The following is an 18,105-nucleotide window of genomic DNA, read 5'->3' on the forward strand; positions in this document are numbered from 1 at the left end:
GAGTGAGTTCCAGGACAGCCGGGCTACACAGAGAAACTCTGTCTTGAAAAACCAAAAACAAAACAAAAGAAAACAAAACAAAAACAAAAACAAAACCCAATACCCAACCTAGTTTTTAAAAGCTTTTTTGGTATCTATCTATCTATCTATCTATCTATCTATCTATCTATTTATCTATCTTTAAGACAGGATCTCACTGTGTAGCTCTGGTTGTCCTTGAACTTGCTATGTAGACCAGGCTGTCCTTGAACTCACAGAGATTGACCTGCCTTTGTCTTCTAAGTCCTGGGCTAAAAACATTCACCACCATGTCTGGTATCTTGTATTTTAATGGTTTGGCCCCAGTATACCTTGGAGAAGATTTCCCCCCCTACTAAATTGAGTAAAGATCTTAGCAGCTTCCAGGATCTTGGGTCTATTTCCCAGGGTTTGGAAATTCAGCAGATAAAGAACAACCTTGTAAAATAAATAAATAAATAACCACAATCAATTTCAACAAACCCAGCAACATTAGCTAAGGTGTCCAGTCCACTTAGTAGGAGTGAGAGGCAGTGCAGGAGCATGAGAGTGTGGGCCACTGTGCTAACAGCAGCACTCAACTCTTGGGCAAGTGTTTGATATGCTTTCCAGATGTTTTGTTTGTAAAATGCAGGTGACAGTCTTTCAGTGAGGACCATATCAGGTAATATGCATCTGCTCTTTATTTTATTGTCTCCACAGTATGAGAGTAACACTTATTATCTGTGTTAGTCTGCTTCGTTCCCACAATTGCCCTTTTAGGCAGGTCTTTTTGCACTCCCACTTTGTAGGTGAGGAAATCGAGAAGTAAAGGAAGGGCTAACCTGTGCATCAGCAGCTCTGTCTTGGGTTAGGGATGGCTAAAGTTTTTCTGGATGTCGTATGCCCACAGTGGAGCCTCGGGAGAGTGTGACATCAGTCTTATGGTTTCAGAGCCAGGTGAGAGTGTTGTGGAATACAGCCTTCTGTTTTGGGCTGAGCTCTGTGGCTAAGATGTTGGTGATGTAAGTGCACGCCTCTGGGAAGGTGCTCTCACTTACCTCACTAGCTCTATTATATCCTTTCTGTGTAGGGCTGAGGTCTCTACAAATTTTGATAGGATTTCAAACAATAAGATTCCTGGGTTGTTAGCTAAATCTAAGCATATTTTCTTTTCCGGAACTATAGAGGAAACAGAAGAGAGATTTCAAAATGTCTTCTGAGCAAGCCGTCTATTAAAATTTTACTGAGAATTTATAACATCATTATAAAATTATAAAATTTATGATTTATAATTATACAATCTTATATATATTAAACCAGGGACTAGAAATACGGCAAAACATTAAAAATCCATTCTATTTGGTAGAAAGGTCATTTTGTTATGAAGTAGACAAAACAATCATAGTTCAATGACTAAGTAAATACAGCAGAACTTTTAACAACTGCATGTACAGTATGTTAAAGATAATTGTCTTGTTCTATGAAGGGGGTGTAATAAATTACTTTCCAGAGAAACTCTCAGGAGCCATCATAGGACAAGCTAATAACTAGTAGGTAAAAAAAAAACCACAACAATTTTTCTCCAATAGGCAGGACCCATGAAAAAATCATTTTAGGAAAGATTCCTGCTATTAATATGCTTTACCTATTATTATTAAATATAAAACAATCACTAGGTATTAGCCCACCTTTTTGAGCAGATCTCTGCAGATCTACAAAGATGTACTGTCTTGTAGTGGTGCTATACAGACAAATAGATGACTTCTCTATTCTTTATGATGATCCTATAAGAATTCCTAAACTTATATCAGTATTTACTAAGCTCTTTTATAGTGGAACTTCTGTTAGGTCCTTTCTGACAGTCAAAACTGCAACAAGAACTCTGCCAGACTCCTAATGAATATGCATGTAAACATTCTCTGTTGTAAACTTCTTATTCGATTTATGATTTGAATTTATGTGTAAACTTGTGATGAACTATGTGAGCATGTATTTTGAAAGATGTGTAAGAGCTGAGGACAAAGAGAAGAGGTCTCTCTCTTTCTCTCTCTCTGGCACTCATTCTCCTGCCCCAGTTTTTCTTAGTATTCTCCTCTTTATCCCCATCTTTTTAGCACTTGTCCTGCTTAGGGTCATTCCACTTTCCCCCTTTTTCTTAGAGAGCTTGCATAGGAAATCTTTTACTACATTAGAGACTTAGAAATAAATGCTAAATTCAATTTTCAAAGTGTCCCTTTTTCTTCCAGAGACTTCAACTGGCAGGCTGAAAGTTAGAGCCCAGCAATTCCTGCTGAGATAGAACAAAGGTTACATTTCTTTTCTTTTCTTTTCTTTTCTTTTCTTTTTTTTTTTTTTTTTTTGGTTTTTCGAGACAGGGTTTCTCTGTGTAGCCCTGGCTGTCCTGGAACTCACTCTGTAGACCAGGCTGGCCTCGAACTCAGAAATCAGCCTGCCTCTGCCTCCCAAGTGCTTGGATTAAAGGCGAGCGCCACCACCGCCCGGCTAAAGGCTACATTTCTTAACACCTCTTCCCCCCCCCCCCCCCCAATTAGGCTACAGGTGTTAATCGCCTAAACCATCGGCTTTTAACCCTCAGAATGAGCAAGAAAGCTTTTTAGGACTTTTTAGAAGTTATCAACAGCATTCAGTATAGTTAGAACGCTAGAATGTCCAGAGACCATCAGTCTTTAAAGCCACACCAGAGTCCTACTCTGTGTCTCAGTTCAACCTGCTCCAGGCCGAGGCTCCCGGCAATTACTGTTGTAGTGTTTGCTAGCATCATTTTTTTCTGTCTTAGGAACGGTCTGTAGCTTGAGAATGGGCATGTTTTCAAAGCTACACATGGGGTTTGGGATCTGGAATCCTAGAGAATATGATATGAATAGTGGTTAGATCTTTCCGAGGCAGCCTGTTAAGTTCAGAAGCAGAGCATGAGAGACTGATGACAATTTCAGGACGCACAGTATTGAGCATGAAGGTGCTCTCTAACCCCCCAGCCTCTCACGGAGGGCAGAGGCTTCAGCAGTGCATGGAAACAGTACATTCTCTAAGCCCTAGAAAAAGTTATTCTTTCGTTTTCTTTCTCTCTTTCTTTCTTCTTCCTTTCTTTGTCTTTTCTTTTTTTTGGTAAAAGAAATGCTTTTGGAAGTAGTGCATGTGCTTGGCTAAGAACGAAAATACTATAAAAGGAAAACAAGGGGCTCTAGAGATGGCTCAGTGGTTAAGAGCATGATTACTGTTCCAGAGGACCTGGGTTCGATTCCCAGCACCTATGTATACTAGAAACCATCTGCAGTTCTAGTTCTAAGTGATCTGACACAAACATACAAGGCAAGATACCCATACACAGAAAATAAAAATAAATTTAAAAAATTAAAGAAGAAAGGAAAGCTAAAGTCTCTAATCTGTCACTTCTTTTGTTCTTATTAGAGACAGAGAAGTGTCCCTGCTGGAGGGCAGGGGCTGCTTGACATATTTAGGTTGCATCTGATACTCTCAGTTTGTTTAATATTATTTTGTAGCAGCTATGCAAGGAAAAAGCCCATTCTGGGTCTACTTTCTTGATTTGTCTGACTGCAGGGCTCAGGGATAGTGTTTTCTGTGCAGTGGGAAGAGCTGCCCAACCTTTCTAAGTGACATCATCTCTCTTCTATGTGCCTTCTAAGTGACATCTACTCACCCACAGCCTTGAGGAAGAGTTTCTTATCTGTCAGCACATTTATAAAATCTGAGAAGTTGATCTTACCGTCCCCTGCAACAGGAATATGAGCTCAGAACAAGAATGTCTCTAAACATTATTTATATGTTATATTAAATACATAACTTAGTTATAAAGGAGGGAGGAGCAAGAGCTTGTTATGTGTAGCCTAGACTTGCTGCAAGTTTGTAATCCTTCTGCCTCAGCCTCTGGTTTGTTGAGATTCCACTTGTCTGCTAACATGCTGAGCTGAGATGCATTCATATGTTAAGTATAAAAGCTCAAGTACCCTGAGCCACCTAACACTTAAAAATCAGCATATTTGGGGATGGGAAGATGCTTAGGTAAACTTGGGTTTCCTTTCTGTCCTCCTTAAAGAGATTATTTTGTCAGTGCCTCCCTATGTAGCCATGCTGGTCTTAAATTTATAATCCTATTTATTATCAGTCTTTATGACTTGATCTTATAGAATTATAGTAGTCTCCCATAGCCAACAGAAGCAATGCTAAGGTATGAGGCGGAGGCGGAGGCGGAGGCGGAGGCGGAGGCGGAGGAGGCTGAGGAGGCTGAGGAGGCTGAGGAGGCTGAGGAGGCTGAGGCGGCTGAGGCGGCTGAGGCGGCTGAGGCGGCTGAGGCGGCTGAGGCGGCTGAGGCGGCTGAGGCGGCTGAGGCGGCTGAGGAGGCTGAGGCTGAGGCTGAGGCTGAGGCTGAGGCTGAGGCTGAGGCTGAGGCAGAGGCAGAGGCAGAGGCAGAGGCAGAGGCAGAGGCGGAGGCGGAGGCAGAGAGGCAGAGGCAGAGGCTTTCTGAGTTTGAGGCCAGCCCAGCCTACAATGTGAGCTCCAGGACAGCCAAAGCTACACAGAGAAACCAACCCCCCTCCCCTGTCCCCATCCCAAAACAGACAGTAAGTACTACTTGAGGTATGTGTGTATGTGCTATGAAAGAATAAAACAGTTGGGCAGAGTTAATGGAAACAAGTGCTAGCTTTAATGAAACAAGTGATAACTTTAATTATCTGGTGACCTTGATTCACTGGTACTTGGGTGATAAGGGGCAAGAAAAAATAACATGCTGAAAACATTTCCCATACAACATATTAGTTTGGACTCTAGTCATGCCATAATATTTGAGAGATAGAGGCAAATTTCAACCATTCAAGGCTAACCTCGGCTACCCAGCAAGTTAGAGGCTAGTCTTGGATGTATCGAAACCCTGCTTTAAAAAATCAAGCCAAATACTACTAATAAAAAGCCCCCCAAACAGGAAAACAAATTCCATGACCTGTATGTTTTAAAATACTAATGAAATTTCTCTGGCATTTAAAATTCAGTGGGCTTGGGATAGAAGGGAGATTCGTATTGCTACAGTTCTCGTGGAAGCAGTAGACTAGGGCTTTCTTGGCGTTCTGCTCTCTGTGAAGCTGTTGTTGATGCCCTTTTATCTCTCAGTGACTTCAAGGCATCCTCCAAAATGAGCATCATAACAAATACTTGAGTTTGGTATTAAGAAGAGATGGTCACTCTTGGTTTCCACCCCGAAATTTTTTCAAGAAATTATTTTTTTACTCATACATATATCCCAACTGATATCTTTAAAGAGAAACACACAAAAATATAGTAGTTCCCTCATCCATGGGGGATATAGAAGTTACATTCCAAGACCTAAAAGCCTTAAACCTTTGGCTAGATCTGAGTGTGCTGGCTCATGCCTACAATGCCTGCCTTTGGCAGGGTGATAGACTTTGAGTTAAAATTTGAATTCCCAGACAGCCTGAGCCACAGAATGAGAACCTGTCCTGGTAAACAAACAAGTTAGAACCACCCCAAACCAACCAAAACCAAACCAAAAGCCTCCTACACACCCTGGACAGTATGATTCTGCATCACTTATGTCTCTTCCTATATACAGATAAACTTTATCTGATAAAGTAGGCACAATGAGAGACTAGAAGCAGTAACAACAACAAAACAATTATAACAATATACTGTGTGTGTATATTTCAGATATAGTCTCTCTATGTAGCCTAGGCTGGCTTGGAACTCACAGACATCTTGCCTGGCTCTGCCTCCTGAGCACTGGGATTAAAGGTGTGTACCACCATATCTAGCTTGGTGAACCATACAGAACTTGAGCACTTCTTTTCACTTGAAAGAGTTTAGACAAATACTAGTATTTTTGGACCACAGTTGACCCAGTTAATTGAAACTATGGAAGGCAAAATGCAGATAAGGGGAGATATTCTTATTCTTGTTTGGAGCTATAGTTTGGTAACTAATAGGATATATGATAAACTAGATCTTCATAAAAGTATTTTATGAGAAAATAATAAGCGAAAATACTCACTGTCAAGATCAGCACATTTTAATTCATTGTAGATATCATATGTGTTTAGATTCATTCCCAGTTTTGCTAATGTGCTCATCAATCCGTGTGAATCAATACAGCCAGTTCTATCCTTGGTGAAGAAGTTGTAAGCATTGTGGAAGGCTGAGGAAATGGAATTATATTAGTTAGGACAGTTATTTAAGAAGAAACACAGTTAGGCACAAGTCTAGAGTACTAGTACTTGGAAGCTGTGGTGAGAAGATTGTCTGGGGGTCTGGGGCCCACTTAGGCTAAAAAGTAATGTCTAGGCCAGCCTGAGCTATAGAGTAAGACTGGGTCGAAAATTGGGGTGGGGAAGGGGAAGGAGAAATATATATGCTAACAGGACTAGGAGAGATCACATAACCAATTGAAGATTATGTTCTGAAAAAAAACATGGAGAGAAAATGAATAATAGATTAAAAAAAAGAAAAGACAGATACAGTCTTTTCTTGGGATTTGAACTAGAATAAGATAAGCATTATAGAATCCAGCAGAACAAGTAGCAATTGGTAGAAAAGCCAAATATGGAGCCAGGCATGGTCGTACATTCTTATAATGCAAACACTGGAGGCAGGAAGGTTAGGTGTTCAAGGCCAGCCTTGACTACATAGTGAGTTTGAAGACAGACTAGATTATACCAGACCCTGTGTAGCAAGAAAACAAAGCAAAACAAAAATATATATTATCTATTTTCCCCTTTATTGCCATTACTTGGTCATTTGTCTCCACTTTGTGTTAAGTATTAAATTATTCTTAATTTTCATTCTTTTTACAATACTGGGAACTGAATCTAGGGCCTCATATATGCTAGGCAACTGCTCTACCACTGACCCATATTCCTAGATTCACTATTTATTTATATCAGGGTGATGGTTTGAGTATGCTTGGCCCATGGCAAGTGCTACTATTAGTAAGTCTGGCCTCATTGGAGGAAGAACCAGTCCTCTCCTGGCTGCCTGCAGATCAAGAAGCAGAACTCTCAGCTCCTTCTCCAGCACCATGCCTGCCTGCACTCTGCCATGTTTCCTGCCATGATAATAATGGACTGAACCTCTGAAGCTGTTGCCTTAGTCATGGTGTTCATTCATAGCAATAAAACCCTAACTAAGATAATCAGTATAGACTCATAGATGTTTATTTTATATTGGGCTAAACATATCATGATATGTTTACTCTTGTTTTTCTAACTATTCAAAACAGTGGAGGATAGGGAATGGAGAGAAGGCTCAGTGAATAAGAGCACATTCTGTGCAAGCCAAGGATCTGAGTTTGGATCCCTAGCACCCACATAAGAGCTGCATGTGCCCATCTACAATGTAACTCTTACATTTGGTGAGGAGCAGAGGCAGGGAGATTGCTGCTGTTTGCTAGACAGCCACTGAGAAACAGTGAGGCCATGTTCAATGAGAGACTCTGCCTCAAAGGAACCTGGGAAAGAACGGTAGAGCAGGGCATCTTCCTCTGGCAGGTGCACACCCCACACATGCTTTTGTACACAAAGTGTGTGGCTTCAACTCTGAGAGACACACAGAGGGGGAAGTCTTTGCAAATTCCACTCAATTTTGTGCAGGGAAGTAGGAAGCGCAGTCATTTGCAAGCAAAGAGAGGAGATGTTGGAGACTTTGAGGTAATTATACAACAAGCAGAATGAAGAAATTAACTCCTCATGGGAAAGTTGTAAGAATACTGGAATTGCCACATTTTCTAGTGTTTATATTTGATACTTTGATATCTGCATGCTTTCTCATCCTACAGGGACTACTCATGGGACTTGTTAGCTCTTAGTAACTGTAAATAACTGGGTTATGCATATACTGGGAGACAGAGAGAATACGAATATGGATGGATGTGTGTATGTATGTATATGTGTGTTTGTATGTGTTGGTGTGTGTGTGATTTGACATGGCATGAATACAGAGCTAAGAGACAAACTTGCAGGAGTCAGTTCTCTCCTTCCACTATGTAGGATTTAGGGACAGAGTTCAGGTCATTAACAGGCAAAGGTGCTTCTCCTCCTCTTCCTCCTCCTCCTCTTTCCATGTGAGAGTGTGGGGCATGCACATGTGTGTTTGTGGAAATGCTCACTTCCAAGTGTGGAGGACAGGCACTCCACTCTAGTGCATTCCACCGTATCCTTTGAGACAAGTTTTTCGTTGAATCTGGAACTAGCCCAGCATCCAGCAAGCTCTGCCCCATTTCCCTCACCCCTGCATTGGGGTGACAGGCATGCACAGCTCTTTATGTGGGTGCCAGGATCTGAATTCAGGTCCTTATAAGTAGTAAGTGTTCTTGCCTCCCGAAACATCCTTTTAGTCCCTTTTAGGTTTTCTGGTGCATAATACTTTTCCTTTCTTTTGGATAAGATTCTGTTCTTTCTCCCTGGAACATTCTTCTGCATCTCCCCCTGATTTGCTCATCATTTAGCTTTTTTTAGACTCCCTTCTTTGCCTCACAAGACCAAATAGGGATGCTGTTACAGTCCTATAGCAACCAGAGCAGAATATTCTATTATGGTCCTATAGCAACCAGATCAGGATACTCTGTTACAGTCCTATAGCAACCAGATCAGGATACTCTGTTACAGTCCTATAGCAACCAGATCAGGATACTCTGTTACAGTCCTATAGCAACCAGATCAGGATACTCTGTTACAGTCCTATAGCAACCAGATCAGGATACTCTGTTACAGTCCTATAGCAACCAGATCAGGATACTCTGTTACAGTCCTATAGCAACCAGATCAGGATACTCTGTTACAGTCCTATAGCAACCAGGTCAGGATACTCTGTTACAGTCCTATAGCAACCAGATCAGGATACTCTGTTATGGTCCTATAGCTTCTATGCTTCTCTCATATCTTGTGTCACCTTACAATTTAATTTAAATAACTAAATAATTTTGTAGCTTAACTACATATTTTCCCTGTAGATTTCCTTCCAGAACAGGAATGTGTCTAATGTTCTTATGCCTAGAACACTGTTGGCTTAAACAGATGTTTGCTATCTGGACCAGTGACCTAGAGAGAATGTACCAAATTTCACCATTATTTTTTCCTGTCACTAAGAAATTCTAGCATTTTATTTCCATTTTATTTTATTATTGTCTTTTGAGAACAAAACTGACTTGGTTTGTCAAACATTTTGTAGACCAGTCTGTCCTCAAACTTGTGATCCTCTTGCCTCTGCCTCCCAAATGTAGAGATTACAAACAGGTGCTCTCACCCTGGTGCATCCTGGCACTTTGTGTTTATATAGTTCAATTAGTTGATTAATATGTGACCTTGGATTTGCTGCTTACCACTCTCATAGTTATCTGAATAAGAATATTTAACCATGACTGTTTAATTTTGTTGTTGTTGTTGTTCTTCTTGTTGTTTTTGAGGCAGGGTTTCTTTGTGTAGCTTTGTCTGTCCTGAAACTTACTCTATAGACTAGGTTGGCCTTGAACTCAGAGATCTTCCTGCCTCTGCCTCCCGAGTGCTGGAATTAAAGTGTGTGCCACTACCACCTGGGTGACTTAGATTCTTGAGATGTCAATTTGGAAGTAATCCCTCTTCAATCTAGCAAACAGTTTATTTTTATTTATTTTTATCTTGATATGTAAGCCAAGCTGGCTTTGAATTAAGCATCAGCTTCCTGAGTTATAGGTATGTATCATCATGCCTGATTAAAAGCTTATTTCTGTGCTGCAGAGATGGTCAAGCAGTTAAGAGCATTTGCTGCTCTCCCAGAGGATCCAGGTTCAATTCCCAGCACCCACATGGCAGCTCATGCCTGTCTGTAACTCCAGTTCCAGGGGATCTGACACACTCACAAGAATGCACATAAAATACAATTAAATAAATTACTTTCAAAAAGTTTATTTCTCCCTTCTTAAATGATAGGGTATTTCTTCTCTGTGTGCATTAGAGAAAGATCAGCTGGAAGCAACTGCACATGCCTTCAGTTCTAGCACCTGGGATGCCAAGACAGGACTGCTATGTGTTCTAGACCAGCCAGAGCTAGGCAATGAGTTCCAGGCCAGCCTTAGTTCTACTAATGAGATCGTGTCTCAAAAATAAATCAGAAGCCCACAGATGTATGGAGGGCTGTTTCAGGTTTTAACATTTAGAGTGGCCGGGCAGTGGTGGCGCACACCTTTAATCCCAGCACTTGGGAGGCAGAGGCAGGCGGATTTCTGAGTTCGAGGCCAGCCTGGTCTACAGAGTGAGTTCCAGGACAGCCAGGGCTACACAGAGAAACCCTGTCTTGAAAAACCAAAAAAACAAAACAAAACAAAACAAAACAAAACAAACAAACAAAAAAACCCAAAAAACCACATTTAGAGTGATTGTCATTACCTTCCAGTTGTGCCGGGCTCAGCTTCGTTTCTTTGTGTTGTAAATGGCCTGACAAAGATTCTCGAAAATCTTTATCTCTAAGAAGAGACACAGAAAGAGGCAGATTGAACACACGTGTGAGATCTTCGAGCTTTGCTGACTATAATGGTGACAAGCATTGTAGCATGTATGCCCAGAGTCACAGTGCTTAAGTAGAGCCTGTCACCTGCTAACATCTGCCTGGTGGCCAGAGAAGATGAGGGAAACCACAGACTGCCCTATAGTTCTGGAAAGTTGGAAACTCTGGAAAACTTACACATATCCATTAAAGTAAAATCTGGAAAAGGAGGGAAAATATTAATACTTCTACGATGCTTTGTATAAATTTTCAATAATTTATGAACACACACACACGCACATACACACAACTAGCTTTGCTTATAATGTGACAAGTGGAATGTAATTACTTTTAATTAAGTACAATTTAATAGAAAATTAATTTAAATAATCAAAAAGTTTTTGAAACAGGATCCTATGTAGCCCAGGATGATCTCAAAGTCTCTATGTAGCCAAGGATGACTTTGAACTTCCCATCTCCTGCTCTATCTTCCTTGAATACTGGGATTATAGACATGCAGACACACCTAACTCTTATAAAATTTATTTCAAATGTCTTTAGTTTTGATATTAGTAACAAAAGCTTAAAAAATATGGAATCTTTCATTTTTGTTTTTTTAATTAAAATGTTTAAGATGATTTATTTGATAATTTTATGTATATGAGTGTCTTGCCTGCCTGTATGTACTGTGTGCATGCCTGGTACTCAAGGAGGTCAGAAGGGACATCCGATCTCCTGAGACTCGAGTCTTACAGATGGTTGCGAGCCTCCATGTGGGTGCTGGGGATAGAACCCAGATGCCTGTGGAAGAGCAGCAAGTGCTCATAACAGCTGAGCCATCTCTCCAACCTTTGTTTTTGTGGTTTTACAAGAAGTACCTAATAAAGCAAAACTAGAAGGAATAATAACTATTGTGGTTGAACAATATAATCACTATGGTTTACTTTGTTACTTTCTAGAGTATTAGATTCAGCTTATTTTCAGAGTAGCCTGGAAGAGAAGGAAGTGATAGGGTCTTAAGATGTACTAGTCTCAACTTTTTGGCATGAAATCACACCTAACTTCTCTTTTTCTCAGCTTTTACTAACACAAATTCTTCATTTTGTGTTAGTAATTTCTTCTTCTCTTTATTGCCTAACTTGACCTCTGCAGACTTCAGAAAACAGGTTACTATGTATTCGCTGCATTTCTGAGTAAAAAATAGTTTATCTTTGCAGGATGTAAGCAGAAAAAAAAAGATGCAATCAGACACACAGATATGATGTTCTCAAAACCCAAAGAAAGCAGAAGGCCAGGTGGAGAAAGATTTTTGTTAATTACAAGAAACATAAAGCACCGGTGGAACCATTTCAAACTTCATTTTGGACTAAACCCTGGAGAATGTCCATTTTGTAATGTTTCAGAGGATCATGGGACTTCAGAGGCTCATGGGACTTCAGAGGATCATGGGACTTCAGAGGATCATGGGACTGCCTATTTGAAACAAACACGGTCCAGCCTCTCATCTACTATAGGGATCCCTGTGGTTTGGCTGCTGCGAGGTTATTTTTCTCCTTTCTTTCAAAATGTCAAAAACATATTGCTTTAGCAGTGCTAAAGCCAAGAGTGGTACACACCACTCCAAGTGGTAAAGAGAGTGGGCAGCCAGGAAAGAGGTGCATGTTTCCCTTTTACTATGTAATAACTAGATCGTGGGTTCTCACCCCCAGCCATTAGTGCTTGTTAGAGTCTGTTGGCAGCTGACTGAGAGAAAGCATTGCTCCTAACTGGCATAGCTCCTGTGTGTATCACAGTGGGGTATGCATGACTAATTTTCTGGATTTCTTTTGTGAGAATGGGAAGGATTCTGTTTTTCTAGCCAATGAAAAATGTTCATTTCCCCCCTTTTTATTAAAAAAAAAATCTTCCCACAAAGACAACAGAATGGCTCAGTAAGAAGGGGCTTGCTGCCAAGCTGGAGGATCTGAGTTTGATTCCTGGGGGCCCACAGAGTGGAACGGGAGGACCGACTCCTCCAAGCTTTCCTCCGACTGCCACAAGTGTGCTGTGGTGCTGGGATGTGAGCAGATAGACAAAAGAAATTAAATATAACAAACTCTTTAAGTCAGATTTTTTAAGTAAATTTATCACAGACTGGAATATGCTAACTCATCTCATCATAGTTTCTGTGGTGTAATTTATAATATTCATTATCTGAACACTTCTCTGTATAACTGTTCATACTTTAATACTTACCTCCTCTGAAGGGCAGGTGCTTTCAAGGGCTTCAGCTTCATTGAGGGTTTAATTCCTGAAACTGCCATGTGGCCTGTCACTCTGTCTGGAATCCAGAAGATACAGTAAGGGATCACTTCACAAATTCATTCGTTCATACATCCGTTAATTTATTCCTTTTTTCCCCCCTTTAGACAGGGTCTCACTTTGTAGTTCAGCTGGCCCAGAACTCAGTCCTTCCCACCTGAACCTTCCCAGTACTAGAATTGCAGGCAGGTGCCACCGCATCAGTTTCTACGTTCATTTCTTTGCATTCTTTTCTCAGCTCAAGGCCTGGAACTAGAAAGCCTAGGGTTTCAAAGAATGGCACCACATGCAGATTCAAGCTAGAGTTATATGCTAAATTGGAGGCTGTATGGAAAGGGACTTCTAATGTGAAGACCCATAAGCCCAATTTCTTGTCACAGCTCCACGTTTACAGTAATGTCACTTTGATCTTAGATAAAAATAAATGCTGGGACTGGAGAGATGGCTCAGTGGTTAAGAGCTCTTACTGCCCTTAAGGATGACTCAGTTTCCTGGTACCCACATGGCTGCTTACAACTCTCTGTACAGTTCAGTCTCAGGGATCCAGCTCCCTTTTCTGGCCTCCACGGGCACTTGCTCGTCTATACACACATTAAAACTGTAAGTCTTAAAACACAACTAAATAAATGTTAAATAAAATTAGCCAGGCACACGAAGAGAAATCTTTCTTTCTTTTTCTTTTTTTTTTTTGTTTTTGTTTTTGTTTTTTGTTTTTCCAGACAGGGTTTCTCTGTATAGCCCTGGCTGTCCTGGAACTCACTCTGTAGACCAGGCTGGCCTCGAACTCAGAAATCCGCCTGCCTCTGCCTCCCAAGTGCTGGGATTAAAGGCGTGCGCCACCACTGCCCGGCTGAGAAATATTTCTTTATTTGCATGTGGAATTTAAAATAGCCAAACCCACAGAAGCACAGAATGGTGTGGGGGTGGCTGGGTAAGGAGCACAACCTTCATTTATGCGAGATGAGCAACTTGTAAAGTTCTAGCATCTAACAGCATAGCTGGGTAGGACCACTCTACAGTAGACTCAGAATTTGCCTAGATGCCTCTGACCCATAGTAACTATGTCAGTTGACTGGTATATTAGTTGGATTGCAGTGATTGTTTTACAGTATATACATATAGCAAATCATCAAATTGTACATCTTAACTAATTAAAAATAGTGTTATGATACAAAGCATGTAGAAATAGGCAAAATTAAAGACAGTATTTATTCTGAAACATTTCATGTCACAATCGGCAAAGAAGAAAGTGTTACAGAATTCCTAAGACATTTGCTTACTTGTTTCAGTCTTAGACACCTACCATGTAGTAAGTATGTTTTCTGAGGATTTCCTTCTGGAACACACGTCCCTGCTCTGACAATTAGGAGTTCACTGCTTTCCCATAAAAGCAGAGTAGTTAGCCTCTTGCACAGACTGTTTTTGCTGATACGACTTCTCTATTCCCCCCTTTCCCTTCTGCATAGTCTAAGAAACACAGTCTGCAGACCAGGGGCTGTTAGCTTTCTAAACTATAGAGTGTATCTGGAGGCTCACTGACAAGCAGATTGGGCTGCTAGCTTGGGAATAATGAATAATGTTAAACCAGGAAGAAAATGTTTAGAATGTTTGGTTAGAATTCATTCCTCCCAGGTCATTGCCTCAGAACCCAGGAAGCAGCTGTTTCTAAACAACTCCATTACACAGCGTTCAGAATCTAGAACCTACCTTAAAGCTGGGAACCCTGGAGACACTCAACAATTTAGGCACTTGAAATGTGCTGTAAAATTGTCCCCAATGGCTCAAAAACCTCATAACCTCAATCCCTTATATAGTTAACAATTTTTTGTTTTAAAAACTCAGCATAGAATCATACAAAACTCTGGCATTTACCTCCTTTTGAGCTGCACTACTAACCAACCATTAGTAACCAACCGTCTGGGGCTTCAGATCAAGAATTCACTGGTTTGTTTCATCATTCAGCTGTGACCTCATTCCCTGCTTAGACCTGGGCTTAGGGAGATGACTGCTGGCTCCCTCCCTCCCAGGGTTACAGTAAATGTGAACTCACTGGGGTTCACTCGGTACCCCAGCAGCACGTGAGGAAATGAATACAGAATCATATCAACTTGAACTTGTTAAGACTTAGAGAAGAAGACTTTTTTTTTTTTTTTTTTGGCTTCAAACTATATGTTGGTATGTCTTCTTTAGTGTGTTGAAACTTGTTAAAGTAGAACATTTACCCAGGTCCCTTGATGGAAGAGTACTTGAAAACCATTTCATTAGGGTTTTAAGTCTTGAAAGGGAGAAAAAAAAAAACCACCCCAAATCTCATTTGTTTGTATTCTTTTTTAAAAAAATTAAAAATATATTTAAACCTATGTGTACATGTGTGTGTGTCCATGCACTTGAGCGCCGGCCTAGAGCATGGAATTCTCCTGGAGCTGGAGTCATAGGGGGTTGAGAACCAACTGCTGTGGGTGCTGGGAATTGAACTAGGACCTCTGGAAGAACACTGAGTGCTCTTACCTGTTGAGCCATCTCTCCAGCACACTTGCATTCTTTAACAGTGGGAAAAGTAAGCTAAAGCAGAGTAAATTGTCAGATGTGGTGATGTGTGCCTATAATCTTAGTACTTGGAAGGCTGAGGCAGGAGGATTGTGAGTTTAAGATTCTGTCTCAAAAACAAGGAGGAAAAACATTGACAATTAGGCAGGAACCATAATATTCATGTTCTGACTTTTCTCTAGCATTTAAATGTTCAAAGGCACTGGTGGCGCACACCTTTAGTTCCAGCACTTGGGAGGCAGAGGCAGGCAGATCTCTGTTAGTTCAAAGCCAGCCTGGTCAATCTAGGAAGTTGTAGTCCAGCAAGGGCTATAAAGTAAGACCTCATCTCCAAAGACCAAAACCAACCAAATCAAGGCCCTTTCAAAAAACAACAACAACCAAAAAAACCCAACCAACCAACCAACCAATCAAACAACCAAACAAAAAACAACCTAGCACAGGAGTTGGGAGGGTCTCTAATCTGCTGTGAATAAACAGACTCTGACTTCTAAGAAAGACGTCTGGCTGTACTCAGGGCCAGTGTTTCTAGATGTTTCCTATTCTAGGTCTGAACGTTTCAGTATGAGTGCAGTAACTTCACCAGGTTTCTCAAACTGGTCTTCCCTTCAGGTCAGGAACACAAAGGGAAAGAGGAGGAAGGTTTAATTTCTAAATGAATTCAATAAATACATATTAAGGGCTTCCTTTTTTAAAATGGGAGATAATCTCAGTTTCTATTGAGTGGAGTTGTAGAGAAGTAAAGCTTTGGTTTCTATTTAAAGAGTTATTTTCATATTTTTGTGTGTATGAGTGTTTTGCCTGCAGATATGTTTGTGTACCACATGTGTGCCAAGTGCCTAAGGAGTTGGTGAGCCTCTGTGTGGGTGCTGGGAATTGAACCTGGGTCCTTTACAACAGACTCTTAACCACCAAGCCAACTGTCCATCCCTGTTTCATTATTTTTAAAAATTAAGAAATTATTTTTGGTGTATAGGTGTTTTGCCTGCATGTGTGTCTGTGTATCAGATGTGTGCTTGGTACTCATAAAAGCCAAAAGGGGGCATCCAACTCCCTGGAACTGGAGATACAGATGGCTGTGAACCACTATGTGGATTCTGGGAATCAAACAGGAAATTACTATGTGCTCTTAACTGATCAGTCATGTCTTCAACCCTAAACTGTGATTTTTTTAGAGACAGAACCTCACTATGCTTTTCTAGGCTAGCTTTAAATTCTTGAGCTTAAATATTCTTCCTACCCTAAAATATAGGGTATGTGTAGGACTACAGGCATAAGTCAAGTGCCTTGATAGAAGTAAAAACTCTTATAATTGTTAATTATTAATGAACATATTGATTAATTAACCAATTAATTGATGTTTTGAGACATGGTCTCTCTGTGTAGCCCCTGGCTGTCCCAGAACTCACTCTAGATCAGGTTGGCCTTGAACTCAGAGATCTGCCTGTCTCTGCCTCCCAAGTGTTGGGATTAAAGTGGTGTATCACCACTGCTCAGCAATTGCTATTTACTATTAATGATGATAAAAATTGTTATTTTATAGAAGCACCTGCCTTCACTTCTATTTTTGTATGTGCTGGGAACCAATACCAGGGTATCATGCAGGCAAGCAAGAGTTATACCACCTATGTTCTACAAACTACTAAATTCTGTGATTTTTCATAGAACATTTTTTGAAACTATATATAATCACACCACTTTCTCCTCCTGTTATTAAATGCCTACATGTATATGTGATTTTAATATTTTTCTTTTTGTAATATTTGAGTATGTATATTTCCATTAGTTCAACAAAGATAACAATCCAGTTGTACACTTTTGCAATTACCTCACCAGTGTAATGAAGGCCTCATTTTCTTCAACATTTATTATCTTTTTAAAAGTTTTAATTAAAATTCTATTTATTTGTTGTGTGTGTGCTCAAATGTGCCACAGCAGAGAACAAACTTTGTTTCTTTGTTTAACTTAATTTAATACTATGTGTTTGGTGTTTTATGTTGAGGTTTAGTCTTTTGCAGTGTATTGTAATGCTAAGTGCAGGGGTGTGAGGTTGTCCCAGAGAGAGGCTGCCTGTAGATCCAAGTGATACTATGTAACCCCGCCCCCAAGTTATTTCTGATTGGTAAATAAAGATATAAACAGCCAATAGCTGGACAGAAGAGACATGGGCGGGGTTTAGGATTTCTAGGCTTGGGGATGGGGTTGGGGGCTGTAGGAGAGCCAGGAGAGGGAGAGTGTGAGTGGAGGAGAAGCTGTCATGGTTTAGGTGAGAGTCATGAAAACATGGCCCTGAAGGCTGGCCAATTGGAGTTAAGAGCCGTCCAGATGAAAGATAGTAAGTAATAACTCAGAGTTATCGATAGGAAAGTAGATTATAATAGCACAGTGGGTGGATATCTGCCCAGCTCTTGTGCTGTTTAAGGTTTATTGTAAATATAAAGGTTGTGTGTCTTTTATCTGGGAACTGAATGATTAAGGCGGGGTGGAAACCCCAGGTTGGGATTAAAAATTTCTCCAACAGCTTTGCCGGCATGTATGTTTGTGAACCATGGACCTGCACCCTATGCATACCCTTGGAGGCCAAACGAGGGCCTCAGAGCTCCTGGCCTGGAGTCACAGTTGTGAGTTGCTACCATGTGGGTTATGGGAAGTGAATCTGTGAATCTGTGGCAGAGGAGCCAGTGCTCTTAACTGCTGAGCCAGTGTTCCAGCTCCCCAGAAGACAACTTTGCTGTGTAAGTTCTCTTTGTTTAGCAT

At 40.7% G+C, this 18,105-nt stretch overlaps 1 protein-coding gene across 1 annotated transcript in view; it reads right to left on the bottom strand.

Moving 5' to 3' along the window:
* The window catches only part of Efcab3 (EF-hand calcium binding domain 3), a 428,239-nt gene that overhangs the window by 8,545 nt on the left and 401,589 nt on the right, over window positions 1-18,105 (bottom strand). The window contains 5 exon segments of the mRNA XM_076935627.1: window positions 1,059-1,179; window positions 3,680-3,751; window positions 6,041-6,184; window positions 10,404-10,480; window positions 12,736-12,820. Of these exon segments, the coding sequence (XP_076791742.1) occupies window positions 1,059-1,179; window positions 3,680-3,751; window positions 6,041-6,184; window positions 10,404-10,480; window positions 12,736-12,820 (499 nt within the window).

Source organism: Arvicanthis niloticus, chromosome 6 (genome assembly GCF_011762505.2).
Source record: "Arvicanthis niloticus isolate mArvNil1 chromosome 6, mArvNil1.pat.X, whole genome shotgun sequence".
Taxonomy (NCBI): domain Eukaryota; kingdom Metazoa; phylum Chordata; class Mammalia; order Rodentia; family Muridae; genus Arvicanthis; species Arvicanthis niloticus.